Source organism: Falco punctatus, assembly GCF_963210335.1.
Source record: "Falco punctatus genome assembly, chromosome: 3".
NCBI lineage: Eukaryota > Metazoa > Chordata > Aves > Falconiformes > Falconidae > Falco > Falco punctatus.
Genome location: NC_137582.1, coordinates 105,807,122 through 105,833,962, shown reverse-complemented (window position 1 = coordinate 105,833,962; position 26,841 = coordinate 105,807,122). Strand labels below are relative to the sequence as shown.

Below are 26,841 nucleotides of genomic sequence, written 5' to 3'. Positions count from 1 at the left end.
TCGAATTCCTCTGCCGCTGTTCTGGCAATGCCTCCTGTCTCTGAAAACTGGGCATAACCTCCAGTGCCAAGGGCTGGGGATGTGGTGGTGCCAGCGCTGGTGAGCCGGTGCAGCTCCGGGGGGAAGGCAGCACGGGCAGCCACGTGCAAGCGTCAGGCAGGGCTTTCTGCCTGCTCCTGCCTCCCCTAGGTTCCCAACGCAGCCCTGGAGAGGCTGTTTGTTCTGAGGATCAGTAAAGTTCAGCCACCGCAGCAGCGCACCGATGATGACTCCTGTCTGGGTAGGCAAATAAATTTTGATGGGTTTTCCATCCACCCTGCTCAGGATGGGAAATGCCAGCACTGGCTGGGCAAAGCTCACGGAGAGCCAGCAGCCCACGGAGGCAGCAGGAGCAGGAGCCATCCCAGTGCAGCTGCCCCAGTCACCTCCCCGCAGCACATCCACAGCTGGGGAGGGCAGAGGAAGGCACCGGGGCAGCAGTGCAGTGGCGCACATGCCGGCATCCCTCAAGGCTCCCAGCATCGCTCCAAGGCAAGGGAAGCCCACATCCTGCGGCGCTGGGCAGCCAGGCCAAGCGACAGCTACGACCCCACCAGGATACCGGTGCCTGGAGAGGCAAAGCACAAATGGAATCAAACCGAGCCATGGAAAGCCTTCAAAGCGCCTGGCAGCGATCCTGCCTTCGCCTCCAGCCAATTCAGCAACCCACCCCTGACCCCAGCCAAACGAATTCCATTAAAGAGCTGCTGTTCGATCAATTAAAGAGCCGCAAGTGTTTGATCTCCTTTCCCCAGGAAAACACCGCAGTCACGATGCTGCGGGCAGCAGGGAAAGGCAGCCCCTCACCAGGTCTCTCCCAGGACCTGTCCCCTGTGGGCTGTGCTGCCTTGGGAACCCAGCTGGCTTCACCAGCACCAGTGCTCACCAGCTGCCCCAGAGCTCAGGCAGATTTAAGAGACATGGGGTTGCCTGCCTGAGAGCATCGGCGAGGCGAAGGCAGCGATGCTCCGGTCCCCGAACACTCCCGCCTGCTCTGAGAGGGCAGAGCACTCCCGAGAGTTACCAAAACCACAGAAAGCACTTCCCAGTCTTTTCTTCCCTGTGTACTTCGGTGATGAGATGTGAGCCAAGATTTTTAGGGTGAATTAATTATATTGTTACCGGAATCGAATTTTCTTCCTGACCTGAATGAAATGGGAAGAGAAGAAGTTGCATGCTAGGCACACCATGCTACGAGCATAGTGTCATTAACGGGGACAACTTCGTTAACAAGTGTGAACCCAAGAAGTGGCTCTGCCCCAGCTTCTTGTCCCTGGCAGAGCCGGGCAGCAGGCACTGCTCCTGTGCCTGCCCCATGCTCTAGCAGCAGCAGCTCCAGCATTTCCAAGGGCCGTGGCTTCAATGCCAAGCAGCACCGCACACAGCGCTCGCTGCATGCCCCACACCTCTGCGGAGGCTCTTTGCACTCTGGCAGGACAGGGTCTTGCCCCCCAAGGCCCCCTGCTCATGGGGCTGCCCCTCTGCAGACCCCACCACGCCGTGCCGACAGACCTGCTCAGATCAACCACTGCGGTTTGCTTATGTTCAAAGAAAGGAAACAGTTTAATTAAAGCTAATGTAGTGAAAACAATTTAATAGGCACCAGCAGGGCATATGAATGCCCTACAAAGATTTACAGGACTGTCCGTGCTGTAGGAAAGGTATTCCGGGCTGGAGGAGGTAGCGTGGCTCTCACCTGCGCTCCCTCCCTGGACATACAGGGGAGAAGGGGAAACCCCAGGCTGTGCCGCTGCCTCGCCCCAACTGGCTCCTGCTTTCTTGCACTCCACTTACAGTCTGCAGCTAAATATAGGCGCCTGTGTAAATAATCCAGCCACCTCATTACACCTCCATCATCTGCAACAAAGCCACTAGCACTTATCTAGGCTGGCCGGCAGACAGCTCAGACCCGCTTCATCACAGCTCTGCGGGAGCTTTTCCCACGTACCCTTACACCACTCAGAAGTGACAAATTCTCACACAGGTTTCCTAAACCAGTGCTGTCAGGGGCTTGCAGCACCACAAAGGAGGAGCAGCCACAGGTGTCCAGGTCCCTCTCGAAGGCACTGGGACACAAGACATCTCTGCTTCCTAATGAGAAAATCTTTTTCAGCTTTCCTTAACAGTCTCATCAGTTCTGCAGATTTTGGGTCAAAGCCATGGCACAGCTTTGGGGGAGCAGGCAGCACGCTGCCTGCACGGCTGCTGCCCACCGCACCGTACATATTTTGGTGAGCAAGAGCCACGGGCTGCAGCGGCCGGTCACGTTTCACGGCAGCGTGGCTGCCGAGCTGCCGGCTCAGCTCGAGTCCCCCCGTCAGCATTCCCTGCCCGCCGGCACATCGCTCACTGGCGGCTGTGAACGCCTGGCACTCAAGCCGTCTCATCTGTCGCGGCGGAGGGTACAGCACCAGCTCATTCATAAGCCTCAAGAAATATCGTTGTGTGAAAACATAATGAAAATTATTCAGCTATCTACTTTAATAACCCAACTTAGGGGCCTCTCTGTGCTGCAGACAGCATAATCATTTTTAAAATATTAGCTGTCATTTCCAATCAGGCCTTGGGAGGCAGAGGAACTCAGCACACTGCTTCAGTGGGGCTACTAATTCTCCAGCTTCAGACCCACAAAGAGGGGGCACAAGTCCCCTGGGAGCAGTGGGCTGCCCACCGGGGCTCTGCTCACCGCTCAGCCACAGCAGCAGAGGGGCACAGTGAGGGGCAGGGACCCCCCAGCCACCCCCACAGCTGACACCCCCCTTTGCCTGCCTCAGCTCCCTTTTTTCTCACCTCTCTGGGTTTTTCCCCTCCACACAGTGATCCTAATACATCACAGCGTGAGTTAACAGCTATAGATGTGCTGTGAACTGGTGAGGAATGGGGGGAGCCTTTTAGCACCCAACACGCAAGATCACAACACATGGGGATGGGGCTGTCAACCCTCACCCCCCGGGGCATCAGCCCGCACCTTATTTTCCCATCATTCCCCTCCGCCTTCCCTGCCTGGACACCCAGATGCTCCATGGAACTGGGAGAGGACACAGGGGACGCCCAGTGCTCCCCACCACAGGACTGACAGCAGCACAACGGTGGGAAGGGTGAGCCCAGCACTCGTCTGCGCAGGATGGGGACGCAGCGTGTTTCCACCTCCCACAGACAAAACCGCTGCCTCACTCTGCCAGTTCTGCGCAGCAAGTTTAACTTTATAAGGATGAGCAAAAAGTATCAAAAAAGCCAGAAAACTGCTGCGGTGTGTACAAAACTCAACGTATAACATAAAATACTTCAACAATATTCTGCAGAATCAGATCTGCAGACTTTTGAAGATGCCAACATGCCTAAAATACAGTAATGCTTAACAAAAATAAAGACAACCTGCAGCCACAACGTGTGGTAACAAATACGTCTGCTCTCCCCAGTTTGTGCTGACGGAGCCGTGTGGCAGCGCCCGCGCACATGGCAATGGCCCAGGACCCCAGCAGACAGTGAGACCTCCCGGCTTGGTGACTACGAGGGGACCAGGGTCACAATGCCCTGTTAGAGAGACATGGGCATCTCCGAGGCAGCACTACCTGGGGCGTAGAGGTGGCCGGCACAGAGGCCAGCTGCTTTGCTGCAGTAGGCGGGTAGCCTCACCGGTAGAGGACCTTCACACAGAAGGTCTCCTCATTCTTGTCCTCACGATCATTGATGTGAATCAGGATCTCCTCCTCACCTGTGCTCTGGCTAGGGGCGAAGCGCAAGCCGATGGTGTACACCTCCCCGCCGGCAACCTGCAGGACAACAGGTGGGAGGAGAGGCAGCGGGACCAGCAAGGACCCCTCAGCCTGCCCTCCCTCCCCAGCTTCCCAAGGCAGCACACCCGGCATCCACTGAGCACCACGCCACACATCGCGTGTTGCAGCCGCGTGAAGGCAGGGGTCTGGCAAGGGGGCAGAGGCGGCAGGACGTACCTCAAAGGAGTCCTCCTTGAACTGCAGGAGGTCAGGTCTGTTGGTGTACAAGAAGTAGAGTCGGGGCGAGGGGTAGGGGTTGGTGTAGGTGATGCACTTGTTGCAGCCTCTCCCGCCTCCCACGGGGAGCGAGATCTCGAACGCCTGCAGGTCAAGCACCAGCCATAGCAGAAGTGGCACAGACAGAGGGAACAACAGGCGCTTCCCCACATCAACTACGGAGAATTGCCTCTCACACCGACACACCGCGAGGGGAGTTTTGGGGACACACTGCCTTATGTCTCCTCTCCCCTTTCTCCACCTTACATTCGAACTCTGCCAGCAGGTACAAAGAAAGCACCTTTGAGCAAAAGCCACCTTCTCACACTGCTGCTGGCACCAATGCGCTCACAGAAGTAATTACGAGCCCAAGCAACAAAGGGCCGGGGGAGCAGCTGGGACCGGCCAGCTCATTCTCCAGCTAATTAATGGACATCCACAGGGAGAGCCATGGCACTCGCTCAGGTAACACCCTGCAGCACCGGAGGCAGGCTGGCACTTGGCAGAACACTAAGGCATCAGCTTAAATGCCAATCCAAACTTCCCCCTGTACCGAGGGTTTCAGGAAAATGTTTTTTAAAGGAATGCATCAGCTGGGAAATGTAATTTTCCATCTTGGAGGCAAGGCCTCTGCCAGCACAGTGCTACCAGAAAGCAGCATGTTGTAGCTTTGATTTCACAATAAGGGATACTTTGGAGTGGCACTTCTCAGCATGGGACTGCCTTCAAAAGAGCAAAAGGTGTTTTACCATGGTCTTCTGCAAGACTACTCAAGCACCCAAGGGCTAAGTCTGTGCTCAGGGCAGCAAAGACCAAAAAACCCATGGATGGAAAAAGAAGCAGCAGCAGGGTACAGCCCTGGGTTACTGGCTGGACTGTGACCACTGGTCCAGCACCATCACAGCCTATTCCCCGCACGACAGCCACCGTACCTTGGAGATGAGGGGCTGCCTGCAGGACAGGCAGAGCAGCCAGGATGACAGCAGCTGGTGGGACTCCACATCCACCAGATTGAGGTAGATGAACCTGTTGCCAGCCCGCCGAGGCCTCACGCCGATGTACAGGTCCTGGATGCCGTTGGCAAGGAGAGCGAAGGCTCCATCTGGATCCAGCTGCAAAAACCAACACCAGGAGCTGCAGCCACCCCTGCGATATCCAGCTTGGAGCATAAACTATACCCAGCTGCTCTTAAAAACCCGTGCACCTATGCCACGGCTGCTGAATCCCACCTACACGAATACACCGGGATTGGCTTCCTATCAGGAAGGGTAACAGTCTCTTGCTCAGGGAGAGCCAGCTATTCCCCAGCCCTCCCCTCCCCTTGCAGGCTTCATTCGGGGAGACTTTCGCTTTTGTTTACGTGACAGCGATGGAGTTTTTGTGCCTTTTATTATTCACATTTGCAATTACGGCCGAACAAATTCTAAAGAAATTGTTAGTCTTCAGACGGTCTCATTAACGCAGATAATTTGCCCTCTGGGGTTTTGTGCCAACGATCCTACACATGACAGCTCTAATCAAAAGATAATTATCACAAACACTTTACGGCAATAAGTCGTTCATAATTCCAAGCGGGCTGCCTTTCCCTTTCTGTGAGGGATTTCACCAGGCCGGTCCAGGCCCGCCCCCTGCTCCCCACCGCCACCAAGGACCTCAGAGGCCCTGAGCCCACCTACGGGGGGTACCTCCAGCTCCTGGGGGTGGGAGGTGAAGGCCTGCACCCTCCGCGTGGCCAGGGTGCCCCGCAGCAGCAGGGAGAGGCGGGTGAGCTGCCCGACGGTGCAGCTGACGTCCAGGCGCTGCAGTGAGTGCAGGTAGAACTGCCAGATCTGGATGGGCGCTGCCAGCCACGTGTCCCTGCAGGACAGACAGACAGACAGGGCTCGCCGATGGCACCGCAGGCTCAGAGCAAGCAGCCAAATACCAAGGGGTGAGCCCAAAGCGGGAGCCTGAACTCCAGGTGAGCATCTCCCAAGGAACCCATTTCAATCCCACCCATTCCTAAAGCATTATCTGATGCAGAGATAGCCCGGCTGGCTCAGAAGGCTTTAGCCAGCGCTCCAGGGATGCTCTTGCCAGGGATTATTCAGAGGGAAAGAGAATGATGTAAAACCCTAAGCTGTAAGCATTTTGGGAAGCCTCCTGCCCAGCCTTGTGCTGCTCAGCAAAGCTGGCTGGGCTCGGGAAGCCACAAGCAAGGAAAGGGCGGCGCGAGCTCCCCTCCTGCCCTGCCAGGCGCTTGGGGCCAGCTTTTCATGCTTTTTGGGGGTCCTGCTACTTACATGTAAATAGCAACAAAGAACTTCTTAATCTGCGGGCTTGGTCCTCCGGCTACTTTTAGGAACATGTCCTGCGGCTCCCCAGGCCCCTGTGTGCAGAAATCAGAGCATCATTCCAACAGTTAACCTCAAGATCAAACCAGCTAACGAGGACTCCAGGGTTTCCTTCCCATTAACGGAAAAACCCGCCACCAACCCACTTATGAAAGCAGATGCTTTCAGTATCTAGTTAAACTGTGTTATTAAGTTATTATACAGCTTGGCTGAGCTCTTCCAGTATTTTTAATTACAAAAGAGGATACAAACAACTATCGCATTCCAGGTCTGCATCTGTAATCAAATTTTGGCAAACTTTCCCCAAGTTCTCTAACAAGCTATAATCCAATTACCACACTAACGCATTTCTGCAACAGCAATTAGCAACTACCCTTCATCACCATCTGCATGTATGTGCCCAAATTTAGTTTTCCTTTCCACCTCCCCCAGCCACAAAGCCACCCCTGGAAACTTGCACTGGGCATATCCATGCTTGGGGAGGGAGGCAGAGCGACAGCTAGGCTTGGCCCAAAGAGCCGCTCAGCCTGGCACTGCCCAACCCCCTGCCCCAGCACCACCCCGCAGGGAGATGCTCTGCCACGCATCCAGGGGATGCGCCGTGCTTCTGCCTCCTGTCACCAGCAGCTGTGGCCACCCTAAGCAGCAGGGAAGGTCTGTCCCACGCCTGACAAAAAGGCTGCTTTTCTCCAGCATCTTAATCATCTGGTATTTGCTCAAAAGAACAAGCAAGTACAGGTTGCTGCACAATGCGATAAGGCGCAACATTCTGCTTCAACCGCAAAAACAATGCGGCTCCTTTTAATTGGGAATAAAAGGCAATTCTGGCTTCATCACCGTCAGTGTTTCACTACTATGGGCTGACAAACGGGGATGCTCTGTGGGTGCGAGGCAGTTCTCTGCCAACAACCCACACTACAAGGGCACAAAGGATAGAGCAAAGCTGAAGCGTAACCAGTACCATATTTTTGGTTTCGCAAATGATGTCAGGGTCGCTGCAGCGAACAAACATCTCAGGCTGCCCCCCCAGCATGCCCACCGACGCGCCTGCAGAGGAGAGAGACAAAGATTAAACTATATTCAGCATTTTGTCTGCTTGCTACCCCACGCAGCCACAGACCAGAATCCCTTATGCTGGGCTACCAGCAAACTCCACGGCCATAATGGTGCAGGGAATTAAGTATCAAATCAATGCAGGCAGGCAGATGAAGAGCAAGCGAGGAGCCCTCACCCTTTTGGAGCCTTGGAAGCAGCGAAAAGCTCGCTGGGTGCTGCCACACCTCCAGGAAGGCCCCTATGAACCATGGGTGCCAACTAAAGAGGAAGAGCCCAAGCCCCCACCAGGCACACCGCAGGCTTACCAGGGAGGGTGTGCCAGGGGGGCAGCCGAATGGTCTTCTTCAGGAAAGTGAGCTCCGGGTGGTAGAAGCGAAAGGTCTGGTCCACCACATGGGGCTGCGGCTCCACCTTCACCCGCAGCAGCGCGATGGGCTTCCCCTCGCTCACCTGGAAGGAGACCTGTCCCGGAGGGCAGCAGGAGAGGAATGGAGTTTTGCCAGGAGAGATGCTTCTCCTCCCATGCAGCCCCTCGAGTGCCGTTGTGTCTGCCTCCCTTACCTGGATGTACTTCGTCCGCCCAGCCCTGCTCATCCCCAGGGAGCAGGCGGTCACATCTGCACCAGTGCCAAGCCCTGCCGGCCCCTGCAGGGTGCAAGAGTGGGTTGCCTTGGGATGCAGCACTGCTATGGCTGCACAGTGCTGCCCGTGGCAGTACCGCCACACCCTGCCGAGGCAAACACAGCTGAGGGAAATGCTTTCTGCTGGGAACAGCTCAAAACAGGGGCTTGCACCCTACCTGCACTGCGACAACAGCAGGGTCTGCAGAGAAGGTCTGGTATTTGAAGGGGATGCGGACAGTCTCGTTGGGGCGCAGGTAGACCTGAGGCCTGAGGTTGTCATGGAGGTGGAACATCGCCTCTTCCACCGGTGTCACGCTCTTGGTCAGCTCCTTGAAGTGGCGCCACTCCCTCGGGTCCAGTATGACACTGGGGAGCAAGCGGCAGAGATGCTGGTAAGGACTGGTTGGGAGCTGGTGCTGCCCACGCATTGGCCCACACACGTGGGAGAGACCCCACCTTGGCCCCCACCTGAGCTCGGAGTGGTCCACTTCAATGGTCACAGTCTGCTGGATGCTGTAGGGGTTCTTCAGAGTGAACTCAAAGAACTCAGCCGTCCCCAGCACAGCATGCACAGTGTGGGTGGAGGTGATGGCCTGGCTGAGCTTCTGGCAGATGTTCTCGCCCTTGATGTGCTCCCGGTAGGTGTTGGTGATCTGCAGGTCCCGTGCATGCCTGGCACACCGCTCCTGCCAGCCCTGCCAGGAGGGAGAGGACCATAAGCCCAGAGCCACCACGGCAGGCCCCTGGCCCCTAGCATCCCTCTCCTCACCGACAGCTGGGGCATCCTCCCACCACTGGCTTCCTCCTGCTGCCGCACTAGTGCCATGCGCCGCAGCTTGCACCAGTGGGCAGCCTCAGCCTCACCAGGGGCATCCGGGGGGGTCAGCCTCCCCTCTGTCTGGTGGCTATGCAGCACAGCTGCCAGTTCGCTGTCCACCTCCACCAGCCTCCGTGCCCGCGACACCCGCCTGCCTGCAGGGAAAGAGCACCGTGGCACTCATGAAGGACCCCCAGTTAGTGCAGCCCCAAGAGCCCCCCACAATGTTGTGGGGCTGGGAAAGGGAGCAACCAGATGGGGCAGTCAACCCACGGCTGGGGGCAAAGCGCCAGCACTGCAGCAGCAGAACTGGCAGAGACCCTGTCAAACCGAATCCACGTGGGGGGACAGGCTGAGCCCCAGCCCAGCAGGACTCACCACCAGTGGCGTTCAGAGAGAAAAAGCTGCTGGCTGGGATGCTGCCAGCACTGTCCGGTGTGGGCACAGTGTGGGAGCAGGATGGCAGCAGGGACAGCGGCTGCCCTGGGGTCTCCTCGCACGGGTGGCCTGCCATGAGAGGAGACGGGGGTGAGCAGAAATCATCCATTTTTCATTGCTATAAAGTCTACTGCAAATTTTTATCCTCATTGCAGTCTTCACAGACAATTTTAAATAGCACAAGTAAATACCTGGTTGCTAACGATGCTCTGTGAGCCCTACAGCGCTCCCTCCAAAGCCTGTCACTGTTACCACCATACATCCACCCACACAGATAGGGAGAAGCATCAAAAGCATGGCACCATCCCAAGCGAGTCACCCCTGAGCCCCTCACCAGCTCTGGTTTTCACTTCTGTGCTCTCCATCCCCAGGCTGCAGCACTGCCAGCAGCACTGCCACCAGGACAGGCACGTGCCACCGCATCTCTCCGCTCCTGCCACCATCCACACTCCCATGCAGGTCATACCAAGCAGAGCTGGATGAGGCTCTAAACCCTCTGGGTATTTACTCAGTGTACAAATCCCATCCCCATCCGTAGGGCAGGGGCACCGAGCTTTTCAATAGTGTTTTTAACAACAGTATTTTGGAATTTAGAAAAAGAGGACAGGGAAAAAAAAGAAATCAAAGGGTGGCTGCTATCCTGGTGCAGTATCTCTGCTTCCTCTCTCTCCTTTTGCAGGGTGTGAGTTAAACCTCTCCCTAGGTTGTGGATCTCAGACTCTCCTTCCCAAGAGCTTATCGTCCCTTTGCAGGCAGAGCATGGAAATGACGATTTAAGATATCTTATAATGGAGTTAATCTTTCTTCTGAAGATAAGATTTTGAAACCTGGAGTCACTGCACATTTACAGGATGGGGAATTAAATATATAAAATAAGAGCAGCCAGCAGGTTCTGGGAAGAATAACATTCTTACAAGCGTGGTTTGCGTTCAGGTACAGCCCTGTGCATGTCATGCACTTCTCCTGCAGCCCCGTGCTGTTTGCTAGCACTTAACTGCATGGTGCTGTCCCCACACCGCCAGCTTCTCTGCCACCATGCACTGACATTTGCAGCCAAGCAGGGACCGCAAGCACAGCCAGGAGCCATGCGCCTGGAGCCGAGCAGCTGGTGCCAGGATGGGGGCTCCAACTGGCACTGGAGGTACTTGGCAAGGGGCATGTGCCATGCGGCGCTGGTGCTGGCACCCAAGACTTATGGCCGCGTGAGTGCTGGGCTCTTACCAACATTGGCCAGGAAGAGGTGGAGGTGGCCCCTCACGGCCACGCGGATGCCGAGGGGTCGCAGGGCACCATGCCGCAGTGCTTCCCAGCCCATCACTGTCCCATCTGGCTCATACTCGGTCATGGCCACCTCCAGCTCATGGTGGGTCCTGATGGCTGCCCGGCCCTGGCGCAGCAGGGACTGGGGACAAGGCAAGGGCAGGTAAGGGGTAACAAGTTACTGAGGCGTCTGCTCTGGAGGGTAACAAGGTCTGGGTAAGGATGCTTCTGGATGGCCAAGGTCAGGGGCCTTTAGCCCTAAATACTGCAGGAGCTCCAGGGACATAGAAGAAAGTTAATGGTTTGCCATTGCTTTGGAGGAAGAGATGAAAAATCCCACGATTAGGGGCTTGTCAGGCTGACATTGGTCTCAGTTACACAGAGGGGCTGACAGCAACTCAATTACTAACGACACAAGGGTAAGGCAACAGCATCTCAACAAGGGACCAAAGGAAAAGTCAGGCTCTTCCTAAACACTCCTGCACACTAAACAGAGGTCTCCTACACCATTAGCAGTCCTGAAGGCTTAAGAGGAAACACCTTCAAGTTAACCAATACCTGCAGTCTGACAGCAGCAGACCCAACAAGGAGCAGGGAGTCTCCATCCCAGACGTCAATCTGGAGGCTGTGCTCGGCCAGGTACCGCACAAACCAGCGCTGCTCCCCAGGTCGCAGGAACGTGGGATCCACCATGTACTTCAGCTGCAAGCCTGGCAGTCCTGTGAGACACACGACATTGCGACATCAGCATGGAAATGGAGCTGCTGCCGGCACCAGCACATCAGCCAGGACAGGGACACTCTTCTGGTTCAGAGAAGGCTGCCTGCTCACACACCCACCCTCTTTCACTTGACAAACCTGTCAGTCAATTAGCAGGGTCTAAAGTCCCCCAGGATTGGCACATCCCACAGAAACGCTCGGTCTGTACAGACCCCCCTCTCATTGTCATTAACAGCTCCACACAGAGAAGGAGCTTCATCACTCACAAGTGTTTGGTGACCCTTGGGACCAGAATTTAATAAGCCACAGAAAGACAAAGAAAAGCATTCAGCGAGGAGGATCAGAGCTGCTCACACCGGGTGCTCTGCTCTCACGCGCTGCCTTTCCTTTCAAAGGCACTTAGCTGCAACGGGAGCCAGCAGCCTCGACATGCAAATAGCACCAACACTTAGTGTTTTACTTCAAACGCTGGACATTTTCAATGCTTTTCATGATGTGCCACACAAACTAGTCGAGGTTTACTATTAAAGCAGACACCAGCCTGTTCCTCATCGCAGAGGAAAACCCAAATCTGACCTATGGAAGAGGATGCTAAAACCAGAGCTTACCGCTGCTGTGGGCCCCATCCTTGTTCACCTGGACAAGAAGCTGCACTGGCACAGCCAGCCTGGTCGCCAACCCCCCGTCCATGCTGACCAGCTGCAGCCGAGGAGTGGTGACCGGTGGGAAGCGGTAGAACTGGAAGGTGAGGAAGATGGTCCTCGGCCACGTCCCCTCCATGCCATCCCGGGCATCCCTTGAGGGAGAAGGGTTTGGGTTAGCTTGTGGCACAGTGCTGCCTCCCCATCACGAACTCCTCATGCGTTTGGCACACACCAAGAGGCAGAAGAACAGGAGAAGATCAGCAGCATCACAAGTATTTAGACTTCTCTGAAGACAGCAGGCATACGGTTTGCCTTGGCTTTCCAAAAAGCTTCATAATTCCAGCTGTCTCCTGCCATATGCTGTGATGGAGAAGCCCAGCAAAGGCAGCATTTTACCTTCACACAGCACGCTACCATCCATGGAAAAAACACAAGCGGGGCCTCATCTAGCCAAAGCCACCCCCACGGGTGCCAACTTTCTCAACTCCATATGCATTTATGGAGAAACCCTGCATTAACCGTTTTTTACATCACATTGTGGCTAATGGATACAAGCAAAAAAAATGGAACATGATTTAAGAGTGCCCAGAAAGGACAAGAGCATCATCATAAAACCCTCCAGGGTTTTGCCTGTATGGCAGGTGATGGAGGAAGCAGCACCTTTGTAAGGACTAAGGACTTATCCCACTCAAGCAGAGAAGCAGCTTGGAGGGATTTTGGGAAAGGAGGAGGCCCCTAGGGTCTGTCCACCAAAGGTACCATGAAGAGCTGCCAACCCACCTGCCAAAAGCCAGGAACTGTAGAATTATTTCATTGCCTTGCAGAGGGTCAGCTTCCTCCAACTGCGGGCTGAAACCCGCCAGGTCTACCGGCTCTGAGATTTCCACTGGCTCCTGGTTGCAGTCCAGGATCTCCGGGAAGCCGGCAGCATGCAGGCACGCCAGGAAGGCACGGGAGAGGGGCGTGCAAGAACTGACGGAGAAATGGGGGTGAGGTGCATGGCCACAGGTGACCCCGGCAGGCCGGGCAATGGGGAGGCGGGAGCCTGGGGAAGGGCAGCTGAGCATCACCTGCTTGCCTGCAGCCCCACAGCAGCGATGGGCACCTGCAGCGGGGTGAAGGGCAATGCCCGCAGCTGGTCGCTGGCACCAGGCTCTGGGTCCGGCGAGCTGAGGTCAGCCTCCAGGTGAACGATCCCCGCCTCATGCCAAAAGCCACAGCTGAGCGGCAGTGCCGGGGGCTGGACCCTGCCCCGCGGTGGGGCCGACAGCTGGGACACTGACAGCTTGCGAGAGAGTGGCGAGTGTGAGCGCTCACAGCCCCACGCCGGGGCCGGCTCTGAGGAGCAGCCCCCCGCAGCAGCCCACCCTGCAGAAACCCCTGCGGCGAGGTGGGCCAGCAGCCCTCCTTGCTAAAGCAGCTCAGCCACCTCATGCTCTGGCACCACAGCTCTGCCGAGAAGCGGCACAGCTCAGCTGCTCGGGGGTTCACATCCCTGCTACCATTCCCTGGCAAGGAGGGATGAGAATATGCAGCAGAAAGATCAAACCACTTAATGCAGTCTTATGAAGCATTTCATTTCATCAAAAATATTTGTGTGCATTGATCCCTGCATCAAGATATAAAAAAGTATAAAGAGGGATCTTGGTATTCATAGCTTTAAATCCCGGTATCTCTACATGAAGAAATCATGCGTCACTGTCAGTATGTACCGGGGACAACAGTACCTAGCAAATCTGGGCTGTCAAAAACCAGAACTGCCCTTGCAAATACATCTGGGGTGCGAAAAGAGCCCAGGGAATCTTGCCCAGCCTGTTACAGGCAGGATCCATTTTGCTGCCCCAGAGGAGGTGGATTTGAGCAGGACACTCTTGGCTGCAGCAGCCAAGAAAACCAGCAAAGGACAGGACCAAGAGCACATCCTCAGCACGTGGGCTACCCCCCACAAACGCCACTGCCCACCAACCGCGTCCACTGGCACGCAGGACACTTACCCCTGGTCCCCGCGGGGAGGTTGCCATTCGTTGTGGGGCCGGCACACCTGCACAGAGGGACAGGTGAGATGCTCTAGCAGAGCCATCACCCTCAGGCCCCACCACCACCACCAAGTTCCCTCCAATCTCCCACCAGGCCTTTTAAATGTTGGGAGCAAAACCAGCTCAGCAATGTAGCTTACCATCGCTCAACCACTTATTTGACTTATTTTTCCAATAAGACTGCTGCCTTGGGGGGATAACATAGCACATCTCCAAACCTATCCATTATTTTTCCGGGAATTAGGCTAACTGCCGCAAAAGGCAGCTCCTCCATCCCCAGACGGTGCCGCCATTCCCTACGGCCACACGGCGCTGCCTAAGTGGGATGTTTAATGAGACGTGAAAGTTTTAGGATACTTAAGGTTTCTGTTGTTCCTCCGTTATTTCTGGTCACTCCCTTCATCTGTTCTTGCATTCATGCCCCAAAACGGTATGAGCTTTATCATATTTATAGTTGGCTGCTTGGCTTGCGCGGCAGCACAGCTGAGCTCACTGTGCCGCTGAGCTGCGGGTCCTTCGGAGCAAAGCAGGGGCACAGATGTTCTGTCTCTGCAGCCACGTGACGCTGAGACCTTGTTTTGCTTGCACCACCATGTATGTGCCAGCTTTTTCATGCTGACCGCTATGCAAAGGAAACCACCCCCTCCCTTGTGGCTAAAACACTGTTTTCTTTCAGTTAGGATGGCTTCAGCCAGCGTTAAGGAGATGATGGACAGATCCACCAGCACCACCGACAGCTGAGCTGACCAATGATGCACTCCGCCTCCCCCAGCCAGAAGGGCCAGACGGTGGCAAGTTTTCCAATGGAGCTCTACAAACAGTTCACCAAACACTCTTTTCAGCAGCTCGGGGTGCAGGCTGGCTCTTGCGTGTAGCCACTCACCTCACGGCACTGCCCCGGGACCACCGCTGCATTTCCCAAGCTCTCCCCAGTGCCACCAGACTCCAGCACCAGGGGAACACCATGCAGCTCACCCCCTAAAATCACCCTGCTGGGGCATGTCCCCACACCGGGCACCCTATCCCCACTCCACCGCACTCCCCTCAAGCCAGAGCACGCCAGTCTCGTGCCGGGCTGGAAGCTTGCTGTTGGCGCACACCTGCTTCTCCCTTCACCACATTGCAACTCCCTCAGCGTCCTGGCCGCTGCCAGCTGAAATGCTGCCAGGAAAACCTTTCAAGCAGTACCAGGAAGGTACCCACAGCAACACGGCCATGCCAAAGGGAGCCTAACCCCAGCGCGTTCCCAGCCTCGCCAGACCCCTTCACTTCACCCCTGAAGCTTTCTGCTCTAAAGCCCCTTCCACCAGCAAACCTGGCTCCTCGCCGGCGGAAAGCCAGAACTCGCTGTGGCAAAGCTGTGATGCCACTGCCATCTCGTGGAAGGCACAGCAGCACCAGAGCTGGCCTGGAAAGTGCATCCACTGCAGCGACCATCACCCTGACCCACGGGCTGGCACCTACCAGCTCACCAGAGGAGCCGGGTAAGCTCGTGACTTGTATTTAAACGTTGTCAGGAACCTGGATCACAGCGCTGAGACCTGCATGGGAACTGGAGCAGGACCGACGCTGCAGAGGAAAGGGAAGTTTGTTTCCTACTGATCACAAAAGGGGGGATTAGACAGAAACAAGCCAGGCAGGAGCTCCAGCAGCTCAGGGCACGGACTCAACTCCATGCCCAAACCCAAGCCAACAGCAGTTTTCTTTCCTCATCCAACACACACAGCAGACAGCCACTGAAACCCCGACCACCTGGCACCCCTGCACTACAGATGGATAGATGGATGCATGTATTCGCAGCCCAGTTTTCCCCAGCTAGGCACTGGCACAGCCCATGCACGCTGATCGAATGCGTGCTGCTGTCATGCTCCCCAAGTGGCAGTGCGATGAGATTAACTGGGTTTTCCTCAGCCTGTAATTGATATCTCTCCTGTCCTCATGTCCAGAGGGATTCAGTCCAGAGAGACGAGCAGCGGCACTGGCAGAGAGCAATGGGCTGCTGGTGCAGCCGCTGTGCCTGTCCAACAGTTTGGGGTGTTGAGCATGGGAGCCCCAGTGCCATCAGAGCAACCCGAAACAGGAGCGGGCTGGTGGCGCACCAGAAATCTCTGGGGATTTTGCACATGGCTCAGCACTACTATCATAGGGGAATTATGCAAGTTAAAAAGCGTGAGCTGAATTCAACTTGATGGAAACTCAGTTCATTCTTGTAATTCATAAACTAGCTCACTGAAAGCCATTGAAGTCGTGTTTTTTCTCCTGAGCAGACACCAGTGCCACACTATATTTTAAATGTCAGCGATCTGGAAAACACTCACTCAGCGATGGCGTAGGAGGCTTCTCCGACTCGTCCCTGTCTTTACATCGGATCTCCGCAGTAGTTACAAGATGTTCTTCTGAATCAGTGGAAAAATGGAACTGGATAGTCCCAGACTCCACGTCCTTCCCCTAGAAATTGGAAATAAAATACTTTTAGACAGCATGCTACACGTAGCCTCCCTTGTACCTCTGACAGATGACTCCCTTGTCCTGCAGTCACAGAAATGGTGGCACAAGCCAGAGGCAGAGCTAGCAAGGGATTGTACTTTAATAAGCTGATCAAATACCTCTGTCCTTCAGGAGACACACACCTGCCAACTCCACCCACTGCCACCCAGTATAAGATTTTACTGAGCAAGTTCTGCAGACACTCATCCAGCCCTCTGTTCCTCCCCACGGCAGAGAGCAACCTGTGCAGCTTAGCACCACAGCCGTATTTTGGCCACGCATCTGCCCCCCCATGACTCCTTGCCCCAACCCTAACCTCCTTTTGCTGATAAATATTTTAGAGCAAGGTCTTTATCTTTTGCATGCAATCACTCAGAATAAGCCAGCTCAGCTCACGGTGGCCTCCAAGAAGTATCACAGTAAATAATTGTGCAACCAGCTACATGACAGCTCGGTCTGCACGTTTGCAGTAACTGAAGTCAAGCAGCGTTCGGCACTGAGCACACTGTCTGGCTGCATGGATGCTCGCTAGCAGTGACGGGGAGGCTGTCCCCTCCTCTCCCCATGCCTCTGCATTCACTCACGGGTTTGCAGAGAACTTCTCCATTGCCTGGGCACTTACAAAGGTTTTGGCAAAGAGCCTCTCTCACGGCAAGCCTGCCCAAGCGCCAGCAACATCCCCATGTACTTGCCATGCAGAAGCAAGCCCTTACCTTGTTGGAGCTCCTGCCGCTCGGTGGGGTCCGGCAGACCAAGGTTTGGCAGTGGCTGCGGTGGCACCCACACAGGGGCAGGACCACCTCCGTCTCACCAGCACCCGGGACGGGGCTCCAGGTGGCCCAGCACACCCAGCGTAGGTCGGTCACCTCACCACAGGCGCTGCTGGGCAGGGCCTGGATGGGAGCAAGGGGAGCGCAGTGAGCACCAGGCACCCTTGCCTCGTCACTGGGATGAGGGAGCAGGTACCGCCAGAGAAACACAGGCTCTTATCTACCACCATGCCTTGCCATGCCCAGCTCCAGCATCACAGAAACCGCTCCCCTTCAACCCATTTTGGAGACACACCACTTTTCAGCGCCTTATTTCTCTTTTTGTACCTGTTTTCTCCCCCACCAACCACACCTTTCTGCTCTCATCACTTTGCAGGCTCTGAGGAGCACCAGGACTGCTGCCCTGATGGAGAGAGAGACATTGGTCCCAAGGAGGGGAACCAGGATCGTGAGACTTCTCAATGGAAGAGGACCAAGGTGGCCTGCAAGGTTTCTAGGTTTGCTTCTCTTCCCTCTGCCAGCAGCACCGGCTGCCTTCCTACCTGATTTCACCTCTTCAAGGCTGACAGCAAACTCAGCTGCACACAGGTACAAATCCCATGTTCTCCCTGTAAACCCCGTGCCACACTTCCCACACGGGTGCTCTTTGTTTTTTCTTGCACTTACCCTGTTTACCCAGCCCGTCACCAACATTATTCCATTTCCTGCAGGCTACAGCTGCGGGACAACAGACACCCACACACCAGGTAATCGTACCTCATCCTTCCACCAAGCTACACAAGGAATTAACACCTCTAGCTTATGGATCAGTGTAATATAATGCTGACACAATATAAAACTGCAGCATTAACACTTTTCAAAAATAACAGGGTTTTCAGCCCTTGTAGGTATTTAGCACACATAGGCTGGGACAAAGACCAGCACCCAGCCAAAGGGCTGTAACCCCCTCCTTCGAGCAGCTCCGTTAAGAGATATAAGTTTGACCCCCCCCCATCCCTGGCAGATGGGAAAGGCAGCATAAAGTCTTCCACTTACCCAGGCACATCCACAGCCACCCCCAAAACCAAAGGAGAGGCACAGAAGCAAACCAAGGTCTCTACCAGTACCTGCAATCACCTTCACAGCCTGCTAATTATGGCACGGAAGACAAGGCAATCGGCTCCGCAAGCCGCTTTGGGATTAACCACTCCGCCTAAGGGCTGCACCACAAAAACCGGCTCCACCACCACCCCAGCCGGTGCTCCAAGCACCCAGCACAGCCAAACAGATCTGTATCTGGAGCCCCAAATCTCTGCGAGTCCTTGGGTTTTAGCTTTTTCAAGGACTTGAACCCAACACATGATTTCCAACAGCAAGGCTCAGCTTCTCCTACCCCCATAATGCAAATCCCTCTGGCCTGGCACACATGTCCCACTCTATAAATACCCATTTTCCTCCCAGTTTTGCTCTGGACAAGAGGACACTTGCTGCATTTTCAATGAGCATCTTAGTGGGATGATTAGAGCCTCCTAACAAACCCACGGCCACTGATTCAGCCACGCTACGAGCTAATGGCTCCAACAGCCAAGGGTCTCTGGAGCAGATGATTGAGGGGTGGGCTAACCTGAGTTGGACCCGCAGAAAAGTTAAACTGGAATACATGTACGGGATCAGTAAGTAGGCATTAGCAAGTATGGTCTCTGCGATCAATACACAGACTTCTCCAGGCTTTAATGTCCGGAAAACATCAGGCTGAAGCTCAAAAAAAACCCCTCAGCATTCAGAAAATTAAAAAAAAAAAAAAAAAAAAAGAATGGGAGGGGCTAACTTCTTTTTGGCATAAACACTATATTCTAAATAAAACCTTTTTTAAAATTGAAAACCAGCTGAAATTTTCCAGATTAGGCTGCCAGAACACTACGGGACCACTGCAGGTTACATTTCTCCATATACATATAGTCGGTGGAGAAACACAACCACATGCAATTAAAATGATTTAATAAGCCCATTTGCAGGATATTTTGCACAGCGCTGTGAAAAGCACCTGGACACAAATGGCAGGCAGCATGGCCGCGTGAAGGGGGGGCCACCACATCTTGGGGTGTGCAGGACAGCAAAACAGGAGCAGAGGATGGAGTTACTCCGGAGGGCTCGCTCCCCCAGCAGCAGATCTCCACTCTTTAACAAAGGACAGAGATGAGGTGCACGCACACTCAGTCCTACCTTCCCACCGCCTCTCCCTGAGCTGCAGAAGATGTACTCCAGCTGGAAGCAGACCTTGAACGCTGGGTGAGGGACCATTTCGCTCAGGTGGATGCAGCTCCTCAGCACCAGGGCTCGACCCACACCCCTGCACCAGGATGCAGAAGCAGCTGTGGGCAGCACCGAAGGCAGGAGGGAAGCAGCACTGGCAGTGGAGGGTCTCCTCCTTACCTGGCTCCAGAGCTGGGTGCCTCTGGGCAGCCGCCCTCTGCCACCTCTGCCTCTGGCACCAGCACAGCCACATGTGGCACCTGGACGAAGCGCAGGCCGTTGTGGACACCGACGTGCAGCCGTCGCTCCCAAACTGCCATCCTGTTGCCGTCTGGTGCAGCGTTAGCCTGCAACAGGCAAGTTTTCCAGCTTGGGCAGCAAGGCAGCACAGCATCCCTCCCTGCACCGCCCACAGTCAGGACAATTCAAGCAATCCATCAGAAGCTCAAAAAATGGGAGCCACCCCTCCCCGCAGCTGATGGATATTAAAATCTTTTGTCTTTGTGACAGAGTTGGTGCAAATCTGGCAATAAAGAAGGACTTGGCCAGCTGTCCTTACTGCACACCGAGCACTGCTGTTCCTAAATATGCACTGCACCTGATCTTTGCATTTTCCATAGCAGAGCAAACCCAAATTCTGCTTATTCAAAACAAAGCCTATGCAGAGCACCTGTGTGCTAAATCCAGCAGTAAAGCAAGCAAAAGGCTTGTGCAGAGGGGGAAAAAAACCCCAAAAACAACCTATGTCAGAGACTCCAAGTCAGACGAATACACAAACACCACTTATCTGAACTTTTCCACTCTGCCCATAAACAAAGCACTGTCATTACTGCTCGTGTGCTGCACTTTCCCCTGCCATAAATGCATTGGCAGTACCTGAAGTAAGCGATCACTATTCAGTAAGTCCAGCAGTTCTTCCTCAAATTCCTCCAAGGAAGGGTACAGCTGGACAGACAGCCTCTCCAGATAGTAGGTGACTGGCTTCATTGGCTGGGGTTTCTGCAAGCAGTCACCTGAAAAGACAAGGCAGTAGCCCCAGGTCACACTGCAGCTGGGGGGGACATTGCCAGGACCACAGTGGCACCCACAGCCAAACCCAAGACAAAAGCAGTGCCAGGGAGCCATGGTCACGCACAGGTCCCTGGCCAAAGGGCCACCATTGTTATGTGGCCATGGGGAGTCTGCAGATGCACGAAGAAACGTTCCCACTTCACCCAGCTTCCCTGGCACACCCACGCCTTTACACCCAGGAGAGACCCAGAAATACCCAATGCCTTTGGTGTCAGTGGATGCAATCTGTTTACTTACTACAGCCACCGCCACCATTGTGCTGAGGTGCCCTGCAGTGCAAGATGCTGGCTCTCCCCTCTTCTGCTTCCGAGCAGTGGTCTTACCAGCACCAGGGACTCAGTTGCTTTGGACACCTCGCTCAGCTTTAACATTAACAGTTACAACCCCCAAAATGGTTAGCAGTAGGGTTTTCCAGGAAGCAAGCTGAAGAATAATTCAGCTGCAGAACTGAGAGTACTTTTTACCCTCTGAATCTTCAGATCACATAATTTTAATTGCAGCAGTGCGAACGGCAAGGCTGCTACCCATGGGGAAAGATTAATGAGGACTGAACGTGCAAGAGCTCGTCCCCTGAACCTGCCAGACCCCCAGTGATCCTGGGCCCCGCCACCGAGGAGGATGACTTTAAACAAGCTGCAAGGGCTTCTCCTAAGACTCTGCAGAATGACTTTAATTAAACCAACCATCGCTTATCCCTCCCAGCTTCCCAGGAGCAAGGCAATTAAACGGGGAACAGACTGAAGCCATTTTGACATCTTTCAGGCTGAGCTATGAATGCAAGGGCTGCAGCCCTGCCAGTCCACGCAGAGGAGATGCTCATGCCAAGAGGCAGCACTGCAGAGAACCTATCAGTGTTCCCAGGAACCCCATGTCAGCACCCTGCCCACAGCCTCCCCAGGGACCTGCTGCCTTCAACAGGAGCAGCACAGGCAGCAGGGAAAAGGAAGGAGCCCTTACTTGTGTCTCCGCACGCCGGCATCAAGCCGGGAACAGTCTGCAGTCCAGATATCAGGTTTTCAGGCAGGAGGTGGAATATCATCTCCAGGGGATGGTGGGGCCTCAGGGTGTACTGCAGGTGGCTTTTCTCCATCACCGTCAGGTATTTGTTCTCTGAAGAAAAGAAAACATCCTGACATGACCAAAAACAGGAAAACAGCTTTGCAGTGCCATTGTTGAAGAAATCATTATACACAAATGCACGTGTTGGAAGCAAATGAAAAAAATCCTGTGTTTTCCCAGCCAGGCTGCTCCTGATTGTCAGTAAGGCACAGCCGCTTAGCCCTACCAGGACATGGACCACATAGCACATCAACTGGACACACAGAGTACTCATTGGGATAAGAGAGGCCACCAAGAAAGGAACAAGACGCAACATCTTGCTGCTGCTTACTTTCCACAGGGTCCTGGAAGTGTGGGTGCAGTAGGGCACGTGGCGTCCCATGGTACAGCTTCAGTCTGAAAACAAAGAGCACACATGCAGCAGTCAGTAAATCCACCTGGAAGCTCATCTTCATCTTCCACAATGCTAACAGTACAAAAACACCTTCCTACTCTGCACCTGCAGTAAAAAAAACTATCTATCCTTTAGGGAAAGGACAGGCATCACTTACAAACCCATCACTGCTTCTTCAGCAGTGAAGAACTGCAGGTTTCTAAACACTGGCTTTGTTTCTGCAGCCCCAGGACCACCCTTTTTCCCCCCAGAGCAGCTATGCATGTTGCCACCCCAGTTCCCAGCACGCCCCAGCACACGGTGGCAGGGGAGACCTACACTCTGTCCTCAGCAGTAAGGTCTGTCGCCTCTGACCCGCTGCTGAAGAGGGGGATCACTCCGAAGCCACAGGAGAGATGCTGAGAGTCCCCATCCCCTTTCCTGGCTGTCACCACCACTTCCATGACGATGGTGATGCCATGGTGGTTCAAGGAGGTGTGGAAGTAAACATCCTGGGACAGGAAAGGAGAGAGGAAGGGTATTTCAGAGCTGGTAGCAGCAGCTGCAGGTAGAGCAATACCTGTTGCATTTGGACAGCCAGCAGCGCAACCAGAACATCCATTAAAACTTCCAGACAGCAGCTCACAGCAAATGACCTCCAGCCCAGCACTGCTCAGAAATCTCAGCCTCCTTAAATCTCAAACATCATTAATGTTTTTGGGGGTGGGGTGTTTTTTTTCCTTTTCTTCTGTTGCTAACACCTGTTTCCAGAGTCACTCACAGGCTGCAGAAGCCCACCTGCCATAGCTGGGGGAGATGGGGCTGGCCTGGACCTGAAGGCAGGAGCAGACAGGATACAGGTCACCTCCCTAGGACAGGATTTAAGGCTAGGTTAATCTTTCTATTAAAAACTCATTACCACGGTGTCCCAGGGAAAACGTTTACTGTAATCACAGGCTGTCAGGAAGGGATAACAGAGAGAGACATTACCACATCAGCCCAGGGAAATAAATCGTTATTCTATTATCTTTTATTGCAAAATGTTGAAATAATGACCGCTGGCTGCAGACTGATGCCTCGCCTTGCAAAGACAGAGAGAGCCCTTAAAGAGGATCTCTTGTAAAACCAAGCTCACCGCTCCCTCCATGAACGCTAACAGCTGTTTGCGACAGTGTTCTTCTCCCCTCAACCCTATGAGGACGATGCAGCACAGGGGTCACCTTGACCCAGCACACATGCAGATCCAGTCCCCTGCCCACGCACTTTCCTCCTCCAGTGAGGCTGGTGAGCATGCAGGCAGCACATGGCCTGCACCAGTAGAGGATGCAATGCTCCACGCTCTCGAGCAGCCAGCAGCTTCTCCTGCACAAGGAGCAGTGCCTTTAGACCTTCCCTCACCCTTCACAAATCGACTGCACCTGCACCTGACCTCTTTGCAACACTAAACTGCTGAACATTGCAGAGCTAAAAGATCCCACTGCTCAGCTGCAGCAGCAGTCATTCACCTCTTCTCTGCCCCGGAGCCTTTGCAAGACCCTGAGTACTGCAGATGCACCGTAAGCATGCAGGGCAGGCTGCAGGGGATGGGCAATGCAATTCAGCGACTGCAGAGGCGTTGAGAAATGTAGTCCCCTAACACCCCGAAGCTCGTGCCAGCTGCTCCTGGCCACACGCCAAACACCCAGGAAGCCTGCAGACATAGCGATAGTGCTCGGAAAGGCAGCTCTACCCAGCATCTGGCAAAGTGGGGAGCAGCACCATGTTGCTCTCTCCACAGCACTCTGCCCTTGTTTTTTTCTCATCCCTCTTCCAAAAAGCAGGGATCAGCTGGAAATTAAAACACTTGGGGAAGAAATGCACACATCAATGCCCCTCAGATACCACTACTGATCTAAATAAATGAAGGAGCACAGTGCAGATCTGTGCTAACTTCATCTGCAGCACTGGAACAGGTGGAAACAAGAGTTATGAATTAGAAAACATGACATCTCAGCTGTCATCCACACTACGGGGCAGTGGGATCTTCCCAGTAAGGGCGCAACCCAGCTGGCTGGTATCAGCAGCGGATGGAAGCATGGCTTTGGGCAAGTTTAGTTGCCAGGTAAGGAGAGAAAAAAGTGCTGTGCCAGAGGGCAGGCGGCTGCGCCTTCCCTTCCTTCCCACTCGTGAAGGAACACTGCTCTCTGCCGCCAGCTCTGAACACAGCAGGCAGCACACCGCGGCTCCCACGCCGTCGCCCAGCCCTGGAGATAATCCAAGACGCCAACTTCACCGTTCCAACAAATCATCTGTAAAAGCTTAATAATTGGCTGGTTTCTGGGGTGCGGGAAGCACCAGGAGAGAGAAGGGTTTGCTGCTCCTGTCTGCCTGCATGCAGGAGAATAAACCTCCGCAGACGAGGCACGGCAGCAGGCAGACCAACCACGGGCCAGAGCCCGTGCACACTTAGGACTCGCTGCTTTAAAAGGCTCACAGCTAAGTGTGCGGATCGTATGCTCCCAAAGCGATCTGAGCTATGCTTCCACCAGACTAACAGAGTAAACCAGCACCAAAGGAGAGCAGCTTGGGGCTGAACTCGAACAAAGACAGCTTTTCCCTTTGTGCATTAAAAAACTCCCTCTCCAGACTTGGCTCCTGCAACTCCAGGGGCCTCCCTGTGGGATCACTGCCCCCCACTCTGCTTCTCGCCACCCCTTCCCAGGGGGCTGTCGTGTTTTCCCAGACCCAGTTGGCACAGCAACTCCCTGGCCTACCCACAGCCCTCCAGCACCCTACCTCATTAAAAGCCACCCTGGCTGAGCGCGGCGGGGCAGTGCGGGCAGCTCGCCAGCTGCTCCTCCATGTCCTCCCGAAGAAGTGGTGGTAGGTGGCATCAAAAAGGGAGAGACGCAGCTGGTACTCAGCTCCCTGCAAGGCAAAACAGGACAGGAGACACAGGCGTTCACACCCACTCAGGGACATGCCAGCTCAGCACCCTCAAAGCTGCAGAACACACACTTCAGTAAAAGAGGACAAATAATTCCCATTTCCTGATGGATGCCCGAGTCAGGCAGGCAGCCCCAGACAGCTTCGTGCATTGCTGGAGAGCCTGTCTGAAAGCCAGAGCTTGAATGAGCAAAGCAAAAGCGGGAGAACTGAATGTGAAGCATATCACAAAGGGGTGGCAGACTTCTGAAGTTACTACCATAGTAGTAGTAAAGCGCTACCTACAGAATGTAGGTTAAAAATGCTTACTCAAATTTATAATGAACAAAAATTACATTAAGAATTAAACACTAACTCAGATTTGCAGGTAAAAATACATGGGACTGAGACACGGTTCCAATTCATGCTTCTGGGAGTTACAGTTTGATCCCCCAAAACAAGGAACCCTGTTTTGAAAGCCTCCACTGCTGTGAGCTCTGGCCTACAAACAAAGCAAGTCCCAGCAGCACCATGGAATGGGTTTGGCAAGAAGATACTGTTGGCCTCCCCACTGCAGAGCCAAGTCCCCCCTACCTGGGTGAAGACAGGCCCTTCCAGGTGCTTCAGGACACACTGGAAAGCCGTGGAGCGTTGTGGGCGAGCCTGTCTCCGCTGGGAGTGGGGAAGAACAATGACATCCTGCAGAAACACCCGCTCCCACTCGCTCATCCTGTTCCCCCAAAGGTCACCTCTCCCTCCCGGCGTTGGCTAGGGCGAGCGCTGGGCTGGAAAACAACAGGAAAGGCACACAGCGGGATGGCACACTGAGCGGGACACGTCTGGGATGGCTCCTGGGCCCCGCAGCACCCGTAGGAGTGAGCAGCTCAACTGGGTGTCTCACCAAGTCCCAGGGCACAGCTGGGTCACCCGTGGGGACCAGTCCCACTTCTCCCATACCATAAGACATACACAGGTGCATACAGCTGCCCATGCATATAGAAGTGTGCGCGTGCACAGAGATCCACAGACACACATATATAGATTGCCACATATGTAGGTGCATGTATACACAGACCTGCATACACATGGGTAGGCAAACCGACACCCGAATACATACACGCATGCCTCCGCTAAGGCCCACACACCTACATGTGCACATGCAGGTATTTACATATGTACCATAGGTGCTGTGGAGCACCGGGTCAGCGCACCTTGGCACACACCCGTGCCTCCCTGCAGGTGTGGGCACACAGCAGGTGGGGTTGGGCCATTGCTCATGGCAGGCTGGGTCAGGCCCATTGCCCTCGGCAGGCCCCCTGCCCTCGGCAGGCCAGGTCAGGCCTGTTGACCTCGAGTCAGGCCCGCTGCCCTCAAGAGGCCGGGTCAGGCCCGCTGCCCTCGGCAGGCCCACTACCCTCGGCAGGCTGGGTCAGGCCCGTTGCCCTCTGCAGGCCCACTGCCCTCAACGGGCCAGGTCAGGCCCGCTGCCCTCAGCAAACCCGTTGCCCACGGCAGGCCGGGTCGGGCCCGTTGCCCTCGGCAGGCCTGCTCGCCCCTATACCCACCCAGGGATGTATACACGCGTGGGTGACCAAGGCCGCGGGGGACCTTGCGCTGCGCCCACCCGCGCCCCCAGCCCGCCCCAGCTACGCGCGCCCCGCACCACCCGCGGCGCCGGACCCCGCCCGCGCACCCATCGCGCCCCGGCGCAATCCTCCCGGGCGCGACCACCCTCGCGCCAGCCCGGGGGGGATACATGGCCGCGCCGCCACCGCTCACCGCCCCGCCGCCCGCGCTTCCGCGCTCCCTCCCGCCGGCGGATGGCAAGGAAGGGGCGGCAGCGGGGCGTTCCCGGAGCGGGGCGGAGCGCGGCGGCGGCAGTAAGAGGCGGCAGCGGCGGAGGCCGCCTCCACCCCCCCGCGCGGGTGGTCGCGCCCAGCTCAGCATCGGGTTACTAGGGCGATGGTGCCGCACCGCGGGGGGCGGT

The 26,841-nt window shown here is 55.1% G+C and overlaps 1 protein-coding gene across 5 annotated transcripts; it reads right to left on the bottom strand.

The window, feature by feature from the left end:
* Positions 1–3,289: 3,289 nt before the first annotated feature.
* On the bottom strand, positions 3,290–26,823 carry NPHP4 (nephrocystin 4). Of its 5 annotated transcripts, none has more exons than XM_080380181.1 (29): positions 26,548–26,823; positions 25,449–25,639; positions 24,726–24,857; positions 22,290–22,462; positions 21,909–21,973; positions 21,476–21,628; positions 20,324–20,460; positions 19,628–19,794; positions 19,418–19,544; positions 17,159–17,338; positions 16,277–16,406; positions 13,917–13,963; positions 12,993–13,207; positions 12,703–12,894; positions 11,887–12,074; positions 11,117–11,277; positions 10,520–10,700; positions 9,239–9,367; positions 8,813–9,015; positions 8,512–8,738; positions 8,220–8,409; positions 7,982–8,065; positions 7,726–7,882; positions 7,326–7,411; positions 6,314–6,399; positions 5,708–5,888; positions 4,964–5,143; positions 3,993–4,136; positions 3,290–3,812 (listed from the first exon to the last, which is right to left on the bottom strand). In XM_080380181.1, exons 2-29 carry the CDS (start codon positions 25,581–25,583, stop codon positions 3,672–3,674), a joined length of 4,191 nt encoding a protein of 1,396 aa, XP_080236307.1. In that variant the 5' UTR covers positions 25,584–25,639; positions 26,548–26,823; the 3' UTR covers positions 3,290–3,671. The 5 variants fall into 5 exon arrangements, with proteins under 5 accessions (XP_080236307.1, XP_080236306.1, XP_080236308.1 ...); XM_080380180.1 differs by having other exon boundaries at positions 26,634–26,823; XM_080380182.1 differs by lacking the exon at positions 26,548–26,823 and adding an exon at positions 26,420–26,518.
* Between the last annotated feature and the right edge of the window lie 18 nt (positions 26,824–26,841).

Bases quoted from the DNA above. Each gene is read 5' to 3' on its own strand.
- NPHP4 (XM_080380181.1), bottom strand. From the start codon at position 25,583: ATGAGCGAGTGGGAGCGGGTGTTTCTGCAGGATGTCATTGTTCTTCCC. The intron at 13,208-13,916 runs GTAAGTGTCCTG...CTCTCTCGCAAG, and splicing joins CCTCCCCGCGGGGACCAGGG to CTGTCAGTGTCCCAGCTGTC. The intron at 9,016-9,238 runs GTGAGTCCTGCT...CTTTCCCTGCAG, and splicing joins CTCTCTGAACGCCACTGGTG to GCAGGCGGGTGTCGCGGGCA.